The sequence below is a fragment of the Herpailurus yagouaroundi genome, unplaced genomic scaffold (genome assembly GCF_014898765.1).
Source record: "Herpailurus yagouaroundi ecotype Mexico unplaced genomic scaffold, PumYag 67793, whole genome shotgun sequence".
Lineage (NCBI taxonomy): Eukaryota > Metazoa > Chordata > Mammalia > Carnivora > Felidae > Herpailurus > Herpailurus yagouaroundi.
In genome coordinates this window covers 9,621,644-9,639,890 of record NW_024420586.1, presented here as the reverse complement: position 1 = coordinate 9,639,890, position 18,247 = coordinate 9,621,644, and the positions used below count along the sequence as shown (strand labels likewise).

At 42.6% G+C, this 18,247-nt stretch overlaps 1 protein-coding gene across 1 annotated transcript in view; it reads left to right on the top strand.

Moving 5' to 3' along the window:
- DMD (dystrophin) overlaps positions 1–18,247 on the top strand; it is a 2,039,083-nt gene that overhangs the window by 1,784,489 nt on the left and 236,347 nt on the right. Inside the window, exon 61 of the mRNA XM_040468816.1 lies at positions 13,309–13,387. Coding sequence (XP_040324750.1) covers positions 13,309–13,387 — 79 coding nt within the window. The remainder of the gene's footprint in view (positions 1–13,308; positions 13,388–18,247) is intronic.

The following is an 18,247-nucleotide window of genomic DNA, read 5'->3' as shown; positions in this document are numbered from 1 at the left end:
AAAAAAAAAAAAAAAAAAAAAAAAAAGTTTTTTCAAAGATGTGAAATGTGTGTTCAATCCTAGATCAAGGACTAGATGTTCAAAGTTCTATGAATGAGGTTTAACATTACTTTAGGAAAAGTCTAGAAGAAAGTTTGTTATCAGTGCAAGAAGATCGTTTTCAAGTAGGACCGGTATATACCTCTATTGTGACATAGTAAAGAAAAGACAAGAAAACAAACCATTCTGATCAGTATACTTTGAAAGCTCTTGGCAATACTGTGTGAAATCTGGGGAATCTTTAATCCATTAAGATGATGTTAGTCATGGTATACAAAATGCCTGTTCAAAATAATACTCCTCAGGGGACACGAGATGCTAAGCTGCAAAGACTCTAGGTTGATCTAGGGTGTGTCACCTCCTTTGTGAAGCCTTCCAGAGTATTCTAGGCCTCGTGGCTTTCTCACTTCTAGAAATTAGGAATGCTTGTATTGGTCAGTAGCACAGAGACCAGCACTTAAGAGTTTCTGATTTGTCCTGTGTGCAGTGTTCTTCCCATAAGACACAGGTTCTTGAGAGCAGGAGTGTCCCATGCCCTGTCTTCGCCACCCTCCACAAGATGAACACCCCGTACAGTGTCTATACCAGCACTTGGAAATGCTTGTAGAATAATTGATTCTTGAGCCCACCGTTCATGCTCTCCACTCGAGACTTGTTTAGGCTCTGCTAAAAGATAGAAATCACCTAGCTATCCCCAACTGGCCGACTTGTGTATTTATTATAAAAAGACGTAAGTTAGATCTGGAACTTTCCACAGGGGTATGTCTGCCAAATTTAGCCCCCCACCCCCACCCCTATTTTGCTCTGGTCCACATCTTTTAACCCGGGCAAGTCACAGCTCCCATCTACTCGGTGCTTACTTTGCAGCCGATGCTGTCACATGTTTTACGTGTTGTCTTTTTCAGTCAAATACAGTATTTCTGCCCAAGCAGAAATCTTGCTAACATCAGGATGAATGATGTGAGGGGCTTTGAGGAGAATTCACGGCCACCCCCTCTATAACTTTTCCGTCGTTCAATCTAGTCTTTGTTCAACAGTGCTCTCGATGGACTGCTTTGGTTTGTCATATGGTGCTCTGCCCCAACGCACTGGTGGTCCCTCCCGATTTATACACGTGTCCTTGTCACCTAGGATGAAAGTCTGCAGTCTCCTGGACTCCTCCTTCTCTCTAGGACCCTTACATTTGATCCATCATGATCTATAATACTCTTGTTTTTCTCCCTGGCTGTTGATCGTTCCTACACTTGTTCCATGGCTCCCTTCATCCTAAAACACCACTCTGACCGTGATATTTTTTGTTTAAAAAATTTAGTGTAAAAGATGAAAATGTTACTAGTAAGGATAGGAGAACCTTAAATGAAGTCTACCTAGAAAACAGAAGCATGGCGCTTGGAACACAGTGAAGGTTGCCATGGCTGGTGTTGCTGTTGCTGTTAGTGAGTACTTCTGTTCACAGATTAGGAAACTAAGGTTAGATGAGATGCTGACGGTCTCAGAGCCAGTAAGGGGTGCTGACTCAGTCTTACTGACCCGTAGAACTTGTGGCCTTTTCACTCTACTAGTGGCTCCCCAAACAGGCTAGATGTCAGAGTCCCTGGTGGAGCTTTAAAGGAAGGTATGGCTTCTCAAGCCCAGTCCCAAGTGGACTAAGTCAGAAAGTCTAGAGAAGGAGCACCTGGGTGGCTCAGTCAGTTAAGTGTCTGACTCTTGATCTCAGCTCAGGTCATGATCTCACAATTTGGTGAGATCGAACCCCGTATTGGGCTTCACGCAGAACCTGCTTGGGACTCTCTCTCTCTCTCTCTCTCTCTCTCTCTCTCGGCCCCTCCACCACTTGCACGCGTGTGCAAGTGTGCACTCGCTCTGCCTCGCGCTCTCAAAATAAATAAACTTTAAAAAATAGAAATTCTAGAGAAGAGTTAAGCATCTGTTTTTTAGAAACTTCTCGGGTAGTGGTGACACACGGTCAAATTGGAGAATGACCGCGGTACATTAAAATCTTTCCCGTGCTATTTCGTGACGCCTATTTGTAAATATCTAATCCGTAAATGCATTAAAAATAGGCTCCTTGGCTTTTTATTTATTTTTTTTTCTCCTTCCTCTCCTAACAAAGTGTCTTACAAGCACTCAATAAGTATTTGAGTAATTAATTGCTTAATTATTTAATTAAAGTTGCTCTTAAATGCAAATATTCACAGCTGTGGTTACTGGAAGCCTGTTAGGAGCAATCATTGATCTTCCCAGGAATGTTTATTAATCAGCTAGGAGCCAGTCCTTGGGAAGGACGGGCTAAACATCTGGGACCGGGGCTGAGAAGGCTTCCAGAATGAATGTTAGCCACATCCTTGCCCAGCCTAGGGCCGCTCTCTTTCCTTGCCCACACTTCATTGACAACTTCAGGGAAAATGCAGAGAACGTATTACTAAAGCTCAAGAGATTTCAGCCCCTGGTTTCATTTCTTTTAAGTTGACACATGTATCTGGTTTGGGAAACGGGGGAAGTCTTTTTTTTTTTTTTTTTTTTGAAAGAAAGAAAAAAAATCCTTTATTCTTGTCATACCATGAACATGGAGTTCACTGTTCTGCGTTAAGATTATAAAGCAAGATCCCCAAATGCGGTGGCTGATCATTCACAGTAGACATATTAAGTCAAGAAGCTTATTTTTTCTCTCTTTGCTAAGGCACAAAGCCTGGGGCTATATGCATTTTTATTACACTTTACTGTGTTGGTTTCACTTGAGGATTAAAAAGAAAGTCAAGGCACAGTGCACATATCCTGATGGATTTTAGGATTTCTTGCTTTAGTGAAAGGAAGAATCTCATAAAGTACTTCAGATTATTGCTCAAGGAAGTATACCTACTTCCGTGATGACCTAGAAATTTGATCTTTTGTTTCTCCTATAAAAGATCACCTTGTATTTTCGAGGGTTTTTTTTTCCCTGTGGTTTTCTGCACCGTGTAAAGCCACATTGAGAAAGAAAGAAAGAAAGAAAGAAAGAAAGAAAGAAAGAAAGAAAGAAAGCTTTAGTTTAGATTTCAAGTGAAAATGTCCCCACTAGTTTGGGGAAGTGTTAGGACTGTTCAAGGAGATTATAAACCACCTCCGGGGTTGGGGTGAGGTGTGGTGAAGGAGGAGGGAGGCAGGGGGAGAGAGGAAGAGAGGGCTGAGCCTGGAGAGTGTAAAGAAGGCCAGGCAGTGACACGAGAGACTACAGGGAGTGAGGACACGTCCAGTTTACCTCCAGCTCTGGCAAATCCACGCCAAGACACGATGGAGGGCCGTTGCGCTATCCTCTGGCCTTCGTTAAGAAACCTAAAGTGTACTTCTTCATTTAACTCCTGCCCTGTCTTCTGATATGCAAAGGAGAGAGAAGGACTGACCGCTGTAGAATTGGCAAGTGCAGTGGATGAGACCTTCCGGTTTATTGATTTGTAGCGAAAGACGTGGTCCTGTTTCGGCAACCCTGCCTCAGTGAGAGCAGAGAAAGGTGCTTTTCAGTGGCCGGGAGGAGAGCCGGGCACCGCCAACAGGGGCTCCTGGCACACAAGGTTCTTGGATCCGCGGTCGAATTAACCTTGAAGGGAGTCGAGGTCAGGAAGCTTTGGAAATGCTGTGGGTAGCTTGGGATTTAAGGAATGTGGATTTCCTTGGGTAACGATTGTTGTGCGCATATTTGGGCAAATCCTCCTTCCGGGCCATTATTATAAAGGCGAGGAGTAGAACACACTGAAAACTCGCAGGTATATCATTGCCCAAAATAGAAGGGTTTCGCCATGAAACAAAAATAGGTCCAGTTACTGGCGCTGGATCTTTTTTTTTTTTTTTTTTTCATTTGTTCTCCTGATTTCGTATTTTAGGACGATTTGCTCACAGCTATATACGTTGTATCTTTTTTTTCAGGCGGTACCGGTTCTGATGTAGTCCCTTGATAATTATTTCAAATTGCCACTTCTGGTCCTTGGGAACACTCCCGTGTTCTAACACCAGCCGGGATAATTATGTAATTACCATGTGAGCATTATGCTACTTAGGGCCCAAAATGCCCCCGGAAGGGAATGCTACAGCGGCCTCGGGAAATTTCTGTGAGAATGGTATCTTCCAAATGTGGGACAAATACAAGCTCAAGAATAAATAGCTGGGACTGATAGGTAAATGATTTAATGTGAGTAACGGTGTTGCAAGGTGTTGCAAGGTGCGAGCCACTTGACTTTAGTTCCTGCTGCAAATCATGAGATACATTAGGAAAGCTTTTAAAAGGGAAACCTATTTTTTAAGATAAAATCTGCATCAGGTTACATCAGCCAAGCAGAGTCATTCAACTTTTATCTCTTTGAGACCAAAGGGGAAAAAAAAAAAAAAAAAGAAATGCTTCCTATGATCTCTTCCCTTCCCATCACGTTTTTTTGTAACAGTCTATAGTTGCGACCAAAACTGGAGATTTTGACAAATGAAGCAGGATGGGAGGTTGATTGCTGCTTTTCTGAATTAAACTTAATGATCCCCTGAAGGTACTTGGGTCTGTGAAGTCAACTTAATGTTGATATAACCCGACTCCATTATCACAGGATGAATCGTTGGCACAAGTCTGAAAAGCAGTAGACACCCTTCCAAGGTGCATTTGAGAAATCAGGGAGGTGAAAGCTGAAGGCTTAACAATGGACAAAGGGCTTGGTGTTTGTCCTCCCGTGCTCCCCAGCGGATGGAGATGTTCATCAGAATTAGGGGGAATGATGTTCCTGGAGAAGCGATTGGCTATGCAGGAGCGGAAAAATAATTTTCCCTCTATCCTTCTAGGTTCTTGGTGGAGACCTCCGGTAATAAAAGACAGATTAACAGGAGAAAAGCAAGCAGGAGTTAAATAACATGTATGCCTGGGAGAGACCCAGGAAAACTGAGTAACTCATCGAAGTGGCTCAAGCCACTGCCTTAAATACCACTTTCCGCTGAGGACAAAAGAAAGATGCTGGGTGGGGGGGGGGGGGGTGCAGGTATGGGAGGTTGCCAGGAACAGCACAGTAAACAAGAGTAAGGTTCCTAGGCAGATTTAAGTTTTGCTTTCTCCGTTGATAAGAGTTTCTAGAGATTTAGTCGTACTTCTCTTCCTGGTACAGAGCAGGAGACATGCTTAAAATGCAGATTTCTCTTAGAAATGTAAATGTCTCCTACAAAAGGGTAACTTCTACTGGTGTCTAAGCTTCTACGGTACCTACTATTTCTTAAAAATAATGAATTTAGGGGCGCCTGGGTGGCTCAGTCCATTAAGCATCAGACTTTAGCTCAGGTCATGATCTTGCGGTTAATGAGTTCGAGTCTCACTTTGGGCTCTCTGTTCTCAGCAAGAAACCTGCTTCACATCCTCTGTGTCCCTCTCTCTGCCCTTGCCCTGCTCTCTCTCTGTCACTCTCTCTCTCCGAAAAATAAATAAACATTAAAAAAATAATAATGAGTTTAAATAATCCTTAGGCACATTTGGGAGCGGCAAATTGTGTCACCCGTCAGTTGGCTCGAGGCTAGGCTCCCAGTGACATAATGCCTCACCTGTCTGGCACAGGTACACCTACATCCTTTTAGGCTCTGTTTGGGAGTCTCTGTGCTTTGCTGGTAGGTTGTATAGAACACATTTGGGAAGGGCTGGTGGGAGGTGGAGAGGTGAGTGGAGGAGAAAACAAAGGGAAAGCAGAGAATAAGCAAAGGAGTCAAAGATTTAGAAAGAAAAGGTGCACCTGTCTGGCTCAGTAGGTTGATTGCAGCTCAAGTCATGATCCCACGGTCATGGGATCAAGCCCCGAGTCAGGCTCTGTGTTGAGTGTAGAGCCTGCTTAAGATTCTCTCTCTCTCTCTCTCTCTCTCTCTCTCTCTCCCCCTCCCTCCCTCTCCCTCCCCCTCCCCAATTTGTGTACGTGAATGCTCTCAATCTAAAATTTTTTTAGAAAGAGAGATTAAGAAAGAAAGGGATCAACACAAAAATATAAAATAGAAGGGGGAGGAAAGCTCTCAGAGAGGAACATGAAGACAGGTGGATTCATGATGGTCTCGGATGGCACACAGTAGCATCCATGCTATAAGTCACACAAAATCAACTAATAATTATGCTCGTACTCAGAGTGAGCCTTCGGTCAGCATAGGTTGCTTTCCTATGATCTCTTCTGAAGTCAAATGCTAGAAACTCTTTTTAACTCCTTAGTGTCTCAATGTCAAGAAAACACATAAAGAAAGTCAAGGGAAAGAGACCTCAGCCGCTGAGCTGTACCCATCACAAGCTCTCATTCCAAACGTTGTCTGAGACCATTTGTTTCAGTCACAACTCAAAACGAATCAGAATTCGAACAATGGATTTTAACTGAAAAGGATTATAATTAGTTGAAAGGATTTTAATGGACACCGTAGTAAACCTCAAGAGAGTTTCCAGGGTAATGTTTGGGCATATATTTATGAGTATCACAAGTCAGGATTTGGAAGTAAGATGAGTTAGGAAGGCCTCCCCAACACAGACACATGCATGCAGAAAACTGTACACACTGTAAGATTTCGGTACGAAAACTCACGAATAGACTGTAGAGAGTCATTTGCGTGCATGTGCATGGTTTATTCACGATCATCACAGCACCAGGAGAGGGTTGTGGGGTTTTTTATGGGCTCATTAGTGTAGGTGTGAAGTCTGGTTCTTGCATGCCTATGGATATTTATCAAAGGTCTAGACAAACTGAGAGCCAGAAAATCAAAACCTACACACCGAGTTACATCGTTTCCCAAGACTGGAGTAAACATGATTTATGCACATAGTGCCGGTAAGAGCGCTTGGACACTAGGAAGAAATCACATTGTTTAGCAATGTATTGCCACATCAGGAGGGACCCGTTGGCTCTCCTGAAACGTCCAGTGCAGACGAAAACGTGAAAGTAATTAACAGGTCAAAAGAAAAAGTGGAAGCCCTTGAGAACTGAAAATAAAGCTTAGTAACATTTGCACGTAGATAAATTTACTTGAAATCATTTCTGGGAGCCCCAATGCTCTCTCTCCTTTTCCCTTCTTTTTGACTTATTTAAAGCAACTTTGGACAAAAATGAAATGAGGATATCCTTCAGAATGCACAGAAGCATGGACTGAGCTTTGGGAAATAGTCACAGCTGGGAAGAGAATGTGTTATCATTAATCTAGTTGAATGACTTGGTGTTCATTCATCATCCCCAAAATGTTGCTCTCCAGTCTACGATACTCATACTTACTACTAGGTATATAGTACCTAACAGATAACAGGAACTCAAGGAGTATTTCCACTCATCACATTGATCAAATATTTGTTGACCATCTCCTAGGTATTAGGCCCTGGACTAAACTACGAATAAGATAATCAACAACTCTGTCTTCACGGGCAAGTAACTTACATTCGTGTATCTTGTGAATGAATGAAGAAACGTCCCTTGGCACGAAAGAAGGGTGGTCTCTGCAAACAGTACGCTGCCTGTACAACTCATCTGAGATGAGAAAGCAAAGGCAAATAACAAGAGTCCTCAGAGCTCTCGAATATGATTCTTTAAAAATGAGAGTAAAACAGATAGGCAGGAGATTGGGGCTCTTGGTCTGTCTTGCAAATTATTTTAAAATGTTTGGATCCAGTATTGTAGGCCCAATAAATGTAAATGGTTTTCTTCTTTTCTTTTTTATACTTTGATCATCAAGAAGGAAGGAAAGAGGGGCGCCCGCATGGCTCGGTCGTGTATGTGTCTGACTCTTGATTTTGGCTTAGGTCATCATCTTACGGTTCGTGGGATCAAGCCCATGTCAGGCTCCGCACTGACAGCGTGGAGCTTGCTTGGGATTCTCTGTCTCTCTCTCTCTCTCTCTCTCTCTCTCTCTCTCTCTCTTCCCCTCCCCCGTTCGTGCACGCTCTCTCTCTCTCAAACGAACTTTTGAAAAAAGAAGAAGGAGGGAAAAAAAGAAGGAAGGGGGGGGTCTTTCCAAAAATTGTACTGGAAATCTCACGATAGAGAATTCTTCATGCAAAATGGAGTTGTTAGGGTGACAATTCTCGAATAATCTGTACATTAATTCATTCAACTAATAATTAGAGTACCTGCTATATGCCGGGTACTGTGCTAGCCACCGGGGATATAGTAGGAACAGAAAGATGTGTCCCTGTCCTCACAGAGCATATGAAAAAAAAAAAAAAAGACCTTTTTTTAAATTTTCTCCGACATGATTTTACTGAGGAATACTGCAAATTAGATTATGAGTACTTAAGGAGCAGATGGCAGTTTTTTGCCCATCTGGGATACTTCTAATGAATAGACTCTTGTGTATCAATAGGTAAGAATTCTTCCAGTTCTAAGCTTTCCTGATCTATTATCTAATAGTAGATACAGGATCTTCCCGGAAGACGTTACGCTCGTGTTTCTTTTCATAAAAGGAAACAGAGGTATTGCCTATTAATTCAGAACAAATTGGGTTCTTTCTATCTCCTTAAATAATTCTAATTAAATTCCTCTGGCTCTTCCTGCCTTGCTCACCTTCTAATGTCACCCCTAACCCTTGTATTTCTCACTTGCCATTCCTTCCTTTAGTGACGGAGACAAATCGTTCTTCTTCACCTGGCTCTACGTGACCTCTCCAGCAAAACTCTCACTGTTAGGTCCATTGCATCCTGTTTCAGAGGAATTCCTACCGCCGTATGCGGTAGGAATCCCTTTGGAATTGCCATAGTCCCATCGGCAATATCCTCACTCTCCTAGCCTTCCACCCTGGAAGGCTGTTTGCCTCTTCAGAAATTAAGCTCCAACACCAAAAATTAACCAGTTCCTCCTTCTTTCCGAATACCTCCTTATCTACCTTCCCTCCCATTCAGGGCCACATGGTCTTCATTCCAACACATGTCACCCCACACCTAGGTGATCGCAACCTGCCCAAACCTGAGCTGCTTTCTCAAATCATGAGTCAGTGCACAGAAATCTTCCCTGGTTCCCTTGGCCTTGCCGGGAAAATCCTGAGCCACAGAGTCTGGAGAGCCTTGGTTTGCGTCTCTGCTTACAGGATAGGTAGCTCACTGTACCTTACCGCCCTCTCCAACAGCTGTGTTCTGCCCCAGGCCTTTCCTCGGCTAATCCCTCCTCCTCACCTCCAAGCCTTTATGCTTCCAAAGATCAGAGACTACAGCATTTTCTCCTTGTGTGTCTCTTTCAGTATTAGCAAATACTTGTCACATGATCAGGGAATTCACCGAGTAAAGAATGAATTGTGTGTTGCCAGCGTGGCTCATTCAGATAAGTAAGTGTCCGACCCTTGGTTTCTGCTCAGATCGTGATCTCATGAGTCACGGGTTCAAGCCCCACGTCGGGCTCTGCGCTGACAGCGTGGAGCCTCCTTGGGAATCTCTCTCTCTCCCTCTCTCTCTGTCCCTTCCCTGCTCACTCTTTCTGTCTCTGTCTCTGTCTCTCTCTCTCTCTCAAAATCAATAAATAAACATTTAACGTTTTTATTTATTTTTGGGACAGAGAGAGACAGAGCATGAATGGGGGAGGGACGGAGAGAGAGGGAGACACAGAATCGGAAACAGGCTCCAGGCTCCGAGCCATCTCAGCCCAGAGCCCGACACGGGGCTCGAACTCCCGGACCACGGGATCGTGACCTGGCTGAAGTCGGCCGCTTAACCGACTGCGCCACCCAGGCGCCCCGATAAATAAACATTTAAAAAAATGAATTGGGCCAGAACGCAGGATTGTAGTGTATAATTTGTGGTGTTTGCTTCCTAGCCTGTATATAGTACTTGATATAGCTTAAAAACACGGCCAGTTAGAAAGGTCTAATACATGGAGGTTATTGTTTCAAAAGTTTATCAACTTTCATTTCCTTGCCTAATTGCTCACAGAATAAAGTGCCTTTGTTCTTAGGTAGCTACAGTGTGCCTTCAAGTTTTTTCTCTGTCTTAAAATGATGTCTTTGTTTATTCAATTGTGCATTCAATCCATGCGATACCTTTCTCCAAGGATAATTTGTGAAAAGAAATATTTTACGCTTAATTCTTTAGTTATTTTAAGACTGTTTCCTGAAGTGTTCATTTCATTACGTGACGCATTTTTAATTTCAGTCTCTCTCATGCATTTTCCTAACTTTGAGTTATAGGGAAGGGAATTCACTTCTGTCTCCTTTTCATTTCTTGACAATATCGGGTATACCCTGGAAATTACCTGTGGAGTTCACCTTGTAGAGGAAGAAAGCAACCTTCGAGATGAGGGGCCTCTAATGGACTCAGATGCTGCCTCCCCCTGGTCGCTATGAATCTGCTAACATTACCACCAGGGGACAGGGTCTGTGACACGGTCATGCTCCTTTACCACATGTCCCCCATGGGATTTCTTTCTCGGGACATGAAAAGATCGCTGGTCACCGTCCACTCCCATGTGGCCTCCTCATCCGCTCTTCCCCACCCCCGAACTTTCACAGCCATCTCTTGGTTACTTTGTTCATGAGATGACCCATTCTGCATTTAGAAATAATGATGTCCTTCTAAACATGCCTTTGCGCGTGTTCTCCGTAATCTTATGCCATCACATTCTTCATGACCAGGAACTGACCTTGCTTTGGGTCATAAAAGATACCAGTGACTAAACTTTCATAGATATGGACACTAGATCTCTTCTGCAGTCGGTAAATTGAAAGGCCAGCTGCATATTGAGTATCTCTAAAATACTTTTCGTTTGACTTTGATCTCTAAAATAGCAGTTAAAGACCAAGAGTCAGACTGAATGAGTTTGAATCTTGGCTCTGCCAATCTACTAACTATTTAAACGTAGGCAAGTTGTGTTGTGGTTGTTTTTTAACCTCTCGTGCTTCAGCTTCTACATCATTCAAGTAGGAAGATATATTACTTCTTTTTTTAATGTTTATTTTTGAGCGAGAGAGAGAGGGAGAGAGGGAGCGCAGAGGACGGGCAGAGAAAGAGGGAGGCAGAGAATCCCAAGTAGGCTCTGCACTGTCAGCCCAGAGCCCGACGCAGGGCTCGAATCCACGAACCACGAGATCGTGACCTGAGCCGAAGTCGAGAGTTGGACACCTAACTGACCGAGCTCCCCAGGCGCCCCCAGATAATATTACTTCCACCGAGTTACTGTGAAAATTAAGTAAGTTAATTCCTCTTGTCTTGAACAGAATGCTTAATAAATATCAGCCATTTTTGTGATGTATGTATTGCCTTGCCCACGATAACCTATCCTTTCCATGTACGAATCATAACAGCAACGATAACGATAGCTGTTAACATTTACTGAGCAATCACCATGTGGAAGAAACGAGGCCCACCGTTGCCCGTGTCTTAGCTACTTCCCACGAAAAGTTCTGTGAGGTGGGTCATGTTGTCCCATTTTACCCACAAGGAAAGTTAATGGTGGAATAACGTACCCAGGGACGTGCAGCTTGCAGGCGGTGTTAGTTCACGTTCCTGTTTCTTCTCCCATATCTGTCTTTCTGGGCGTCTCTCTGTCACACGTACACATTGGTTTGGTCAACTAGTCATTAAGCACTTGTGACCCACTTACCGTGTGCAGGGTTCAGTGCGCCCTGCGGGAGGGGAGGCGGGACAAGCGAGGGATGGTCCCGGCTATCGGGGATTTCACGTGGCATCGCAGGAGATAAGTCCTGTCCCTGCAACTACAACAGACAGTATGACAGAAATGCTCCAAGGAGAGACTGTGAGCCTCGAGGATGCCGAGGAAGCGATTCCTTCCAACCCGGGGGATTGGAAAGTAGACATAGAAACATAGAAAAGACTGGAACTGGGAGCGAAGGGGGAGAAGAACGTTGCAGAGAGGAGCAGCAACCAAAACAAGTCACACGGGTGTTAAATTGGATGGAACATTGCAGGACAGGACAGCTGAGCGTGGCGGACGGTGCGGGGCCGTAGGGCCGGGAAGGGAGGTTTGAGATGCGCCTCACGCTTTTGCGTGCGTCACAGTGAAGCACATCCTGCGCGTTTGGGAACCTCCACAGGCTTTTCCAAATATTTGTTCCAAGCAAAGATGTGCAAGGCTAGGAGAAAGTGAAAACAGAAGGTTGTTCTGAATCTATGTTAGGCCCTTGACTGATATTGCGAGATTGGCCGGCTTTAGACCAGACTCCCTTAGCCACTTTTCTGATCTTGTCTAATATCTCTTTTATCCCTTGGGCATTAGCTACACCATAGGAGTGAACCAACTGGAGCTTTGCTGGCTCTGGGCAGGAGCTGACCAACCCCTTGTCAACCACGGGCTGTTCAGAACCAAATTAAGATCCAGATTTGTGAAGCTCGCGTGCCTGGGGCCACCCCTGATGCCTGGTCCACAGAATGTCAGATGACAAAAGCAAAGCATTTCCCCAGAATGGAATTCACTAAGCCATCAGGACACCATCAGTATATTCTAGAAAAACCTGATAGGAAAAAAAAAAAAAAAAAGAATGGAAATTTTTATCTCATGCCACCTGAAGATCTACCTCACAGTAATTTTCAAGTCTACTAAAAACTGAAATCTGAAAATGCCTTTGATCTCATTATCTCCTCTGTAATTACGCTATATTTAAGCCTTGCCTCTACTTCTTTGATGCTGAAGTGTTCATCAGCTGTTGGTTACTCGTTAATTCTCAATGATCCATTAACTACCAATAGGATTCCCAAAAACATTAGTCAAAAACAATAGACTAAGACAAAATAAATGCCATTCCTGGGATCCTTCACTTATCTAGTATACGGGGGAATGACACCCGCCCTAACCTTTGCACGAAAGATTTAGAGGTGGCATTTTTGATGCTCGTTGGAGCAGTAGTTCGTCTGTGTCTGCCAATGAGCAGAGTGTGAAAAAAAATCTCATTTTCACATTACCAAGAAAGCACATCTTTTTTTTTGTCTGGCCCTGGTTTGATGAAAAGGGCTCTCGGAGGCCGTACGGTAAAACCGGGGCTCTGGGGGGGCGCCTGGGCGGCTCAGTCGGTTCAGCGTCCCACTCCTGATTTCGGCTCAGGTCATGATCTCACGGTTGCGAGATCAAGCCCCGCTCTAACTGCGTGGAGGCTACTTGGGATTCTCTCTCTCCCTCTCTCTGCCCCTCCCCGCCTCGTGCACACGGGCGCGCGCTCTCTCAAAATAAACAAACGTTTAAAAATCGTTTTAAAAAATGGGGTTATGCATTGCTGCTTTAGTCGCCCAGCTTTCGAGGCTCAAAAGATCCGACCAAAGAGGACACATCGTTTTCATTGCTCCTCATTATATCTGATGAGAGGACATCATTTCTCTCCTCTTCCCCCCAGGTGGCCGTTGAGGACCGCATCAGGCAGCTGCACGAAGCCCACCGGGACTTTGGCCCCGCGTCCCAGCACTTCCTTTCCAGTAAGTCGCTGTCACCTTTCATCATGTAATGTCTTCCTTGCATCTTGGTAGCAAAGAATGAAGAGTTGAATTACCATCGTCTCTGCCAAGCGCCCTGGAGGCATAAATCATCCTGAAATACACCTCGGTGGGAAAATTCAGAGGGTTAGGAGAGGAGGACCGATTAGATCATTTTGCCCAGGCTTCAGCTAACGCATAATTGTTTCCTGCAATGTGTGCTCAAGTGCTAACTTCGGTAATATTTTTGAGTCTTTGGTTCTGCGTATAGCAATTCACTTCATAAGCTGGTAATTACGATGCTATATAATTATGATAGGATAATTCAATATGTGTTACTAGGAATCTCTAATTCTTTAGCTCTACATAATTCATTAAATACTTCCTGCCTCATTTATCCTTGACCGCTCTTCACTCTTCTCATTTTAGTTTTCCTATTTTGTATCAATTGTGTGTGTATCATTAATCATACCATTCATATGTATTGTTGGTAAATATTGTACGTTTTACAACATACTAAGAGGAACGGCCTTAGTTAACTGAGGGTTTAATACTGGAACATCCTATTAATATAACTTTACATATTACGTTGCCAACCTCCTGTTTTCCTCTGATTCATGTTATTAATTTCTCCCACTCTTTCTTTGATTACAAAAATGTGTGTTTTGAGGGGTTTTTTTTTTCTCTTTCAAAACCCGTATTTCTACCACATGGAGTTAAGATCTGTTAACACTTTGACATATTTCTTGTTCATACATGAGGATGTATAAGGGCTTAATCATCACTTTAAGGCAATTGCTTTCTGCCTGGCAGTGTTACGAATATGAACTAATTTAATCCTCGTGCCACCCCATACGGTAGATGCCATGATTCCACCCATTTTAAAGATGGGGAAGTTGAGGCACACAGTCCCACAGAGACTGACAGAGCCAGGATTCAAAAGCCAGTGGGCTCCAGAGTCTGGTGAATCACCATACTGGACTGTCATTTACTTAATTTATGTATTTTATAGACAGGAAGTAATTCTGTGTGACCTCCCTTCATCTTCTGTTGCCTTCTTTTATTGCCACGTTCTGGTCCTTTCCTTTCCTTTCCGTTTCATTTTCCATAGGTTCGGAAAAAGATCTTTGCTCACGTTTTCAAGTATGTGAGCGGATGCTTCCGTGTGTCTCTCGCCTTGGTGACTGCCATTCTCTTCGATGTCATTGAGATTAAATGCAGTAACATATTTGTAGATGACTCATAAGCCATAAACGAAAATATTACTATTATGAATATTCATTACTCCTCAAACACCATGTGCATTGATTCCCCCTGTCTTCTCTCTCTGCCTGCCCCACCCAAATTCCCATGTCTTCCCCATTAAAACCTCTTCTCAGAAAATGATATGTTATTTAACCCAGGTGATAGGTAGAGTTTAATGTGTACTTCTCCCGGGTTATTTGCATTTTAATAGGGTGAAAAGCCATTAGCCTGAGGAATGAGTCTCTGTTGGTAGAACGCCATCCATAATCTCTGAGCTGTGAGGGGAGAACTGGGAGGGGCCAGGTGGAACATTCCAGCACCTTTTAAACAATATCACACCAGTGCCCACGTCCACAAAGGTCGGGCTGGTGGCCACAGATGCTCATAAAGACACCCATTTCCCTGCCTCAGTGGAGCCAGCCCCGCAAGCCACCAATTTCTTACTCATGTGGAATGTCAGTATATGCTTAGAAGCTCTGCCTAGGGATAGCAAACATTAGCACTTCAGTTTAAGGGATATTTGAGAAATAGGACAGGGGGACTAAAGACTCAATGAGGACTGTTTCTTTGTGTCGTCCTCTTTCATTTTTATTTTATTTTATTTTTTGAACCCCTGACCCTGAGATCAAGACCTGAGGTGAGATCAAGAGTTGGACACTTAATGGACCGAGCCACCCAGGCGCGCCCCTGTCCATTTTTTTTTTTTAAGTTATAGAGATAATATATGCCCCCTCTAGGAAATTTTGGAAAGCAGAGAGTACAAACAGGAAAAAAAAATTACCCTTCATCTCACCCCTTGGAGATAACCACTATAAAAAGTGTGCTTTCTATACTTTAGATACTTTTCTTTTTTTTTCTTTTTTTTTTCACATTTATTTATTTTTGAGACAGAGAGAGAGCATGAACAGGGGAGGGTCAGAGAAAGAGGGAGACACTGAATCTGAAACAGGCTCCAGGCTCTGAGCTGTCAGCACAGAGCCCGACGCGGGGCTCGAACCCACGGATCGCGAGATCATGACCTGAGCCGAAGTCAGACGCTTAACCGACTGAGCCACCCAGGCGCCCCGTGGATACTTTTCTTTTTAAACCAAACAGGGATAAAAACACATGAACATTTTGTGACCTGCTTTAATATATATAGATATATATATTATATACTATATATATAAAGTATGATATATGTATATATGTATATATATAGTATTATATATAGTATATAGTATTTTATATATGTATATATATACATATATACTATAATAAAAATATTTATGTGTGCTTAAATATTCCTCTACAGAATAATTTTTTAAATGGCTGGGCAGTATTCTCTTGTCTGGCTCTACCAGATTTACCAAGACAATTCTTAATTACTCATCAGGAAAGTTATTTCAGATTTTTCACTCTGCTCTCCAACACTGTGAGTAACATCCTTTATACACCTTTGGAAATATCTCCTATTCTTTCTACAAGATAAATTCCTAAAAACAGAACTGCTCTGTAAAAGGCTGTTTACATTTGTAAGGCTTTTGATATGGGCTGCCACACTGACCTCTAGAAATCTGCTCGAGAAATTGGGTGCCCGTCAAAACCGTATTTGAGGCAGGGCCCTCACCCAAGTCACTTATTGGCCGTTAAATTGTGTTCGCTGAAAGCACAACCATTTTTCCCCTAAAACAAATAAAAATATGTTTGGAAAAAAATACCACTAAGGTCATAGTAAATGAATTTGACTTGATAGATGTCTAACTGGCTTCCAAGTTACTAGGAATAATAATAATACTAAGTCTTTGAGACTTAGAAATTACAAAGAGAAATGAAGATGAGCCACTAATTGTGCTCGCTGTCTCTCTCTTATTCTCCCTGTCCATTTCTCTCCTCCCTTCATCTGTCTCTCTCTCTCTCTCTCTCTCTCACACACACACACACACACACACACACACACACACGCATTCCCCTTTGAAAATTACATTACCAGCGGTCTTTTTTTTTATCAGTAGAGAGAGGCAGGCTTTTACTAAAGAAAAGTATTCAGTGTTTCTTCTTGGTATCCCAATCTCTACTTGTTAAAGAAGTTGTTTCTTTTATCTTAGATCTGAGAGAAATGAGAAGAGAAAAACATTGTAAAATCTGACCCTTATCCATTGCTAGACACTAGCTTGCCTTTAATTCCAGCTTTAATATTCTACCACTTTTTTTAAAAAAGATCTTAGGTAATCTGTACACCTGATGTGGGGCTCGAACTCATGACCCCAAGATCACGAGTTGCATGTTCCACCAACTGAGCCAGCCAGGAGCCCCACTATTCTACCACTTTTAATTGACTTTGGCAACTTAAACCAAGAAAAGGGAGAAATTCTACTACCTTGATTTTTAAAAATCATATAAATTTATACATGTAATTTATTATATTTGTATATAATTTTTAATCACACTGTTGGCATTTATACATATATTAGCGTCCACGTCTTCATATGTCAATATCAAGAAAGTACTCTAGTATTTATTGACATAGTACTCTGAAAATTGTCCACCCTTTATCTTCAAGAATTTAAAACCTTAAAAAAAAAAAAAAAAAAGAACTTACGCTCTTTTTTTGTGTCCATTTTCTCAGTTCTCTGAGCTTCTATTCTAAATTTCACATAACCAAGGATAACTATATATTTGAATAAAGGTAGACATTTTTCTGTAACAGTGAAAAGAACTTAGAGTTGCCTTACGATTTTACCAGTTCTACGAAATCTTACCATTTGCGACCACACGGAGCTAGAGAGTAGTATGCTAAGAGAAATAAGTCAGTCGGAGAAAGACACATACCATATGATTTCACCCAGATGTGGAGTTTAAGAAACAAAACAAACAAGCGAAGGGGAAAAAAGAGAGAGAAACAAATCAAGAAACAGACTCTTAACTATAGAGAACAAACATGGTTACCAGAGGGGAGGTGCGGGGGATGGGGGGGTGCGGAGAAGGGGGCGCTGGGTTACATAGGTGATGAGGGTTAAGGAGGGCACTTGGGATGAGGAGAGATGTATGGAAGTGCTAAATCCCTATATTGTACACCTGAAACTAATATTAAGCTGTATGTTAACTAACTGGGATTTTAAAACTTAAACAAAATATTTTACCAGTCGTAGAATTCCCCAGAGTAGGATTTTCCAAGCCACGTTCCTCAGAACGTTAGTGTTCTGTACGATGTTAGTAACTCTTCCTTGAAAAAATAGTTTTGTGGTCAATAAGATTGGAAAAACTAGCTTATAAAGATGCGAAAGTTTCTTTTTTGTTGCAGCCTTTCATATACATCGAAACGCTAAGAGGAGGGAAAAGTCAGTAGCTCTTCTGCCTACTTACGTGACTACGGAAGCCTTTTTTCAGGCATACCAATTAATTTCTCACTAAACATGTCATGGAACATAGTATAGGAATCTTTGCCCTAAAGTGGTATTCGCCAAATGGTTTAATAATGAGAACTTTCTGCTGAAGGTAGTAAGAACACGGTCCAATTAAAAAGAAAATGAGTTATCTATAAGGCAAAAGGGTCAACTTTCTCTTTCCTGAGGTTTCTGGCTCCCGCCCCCACCCCAGGAGTCCCATATGCTGTAGAATTTCCTAACTGGAGAGAGG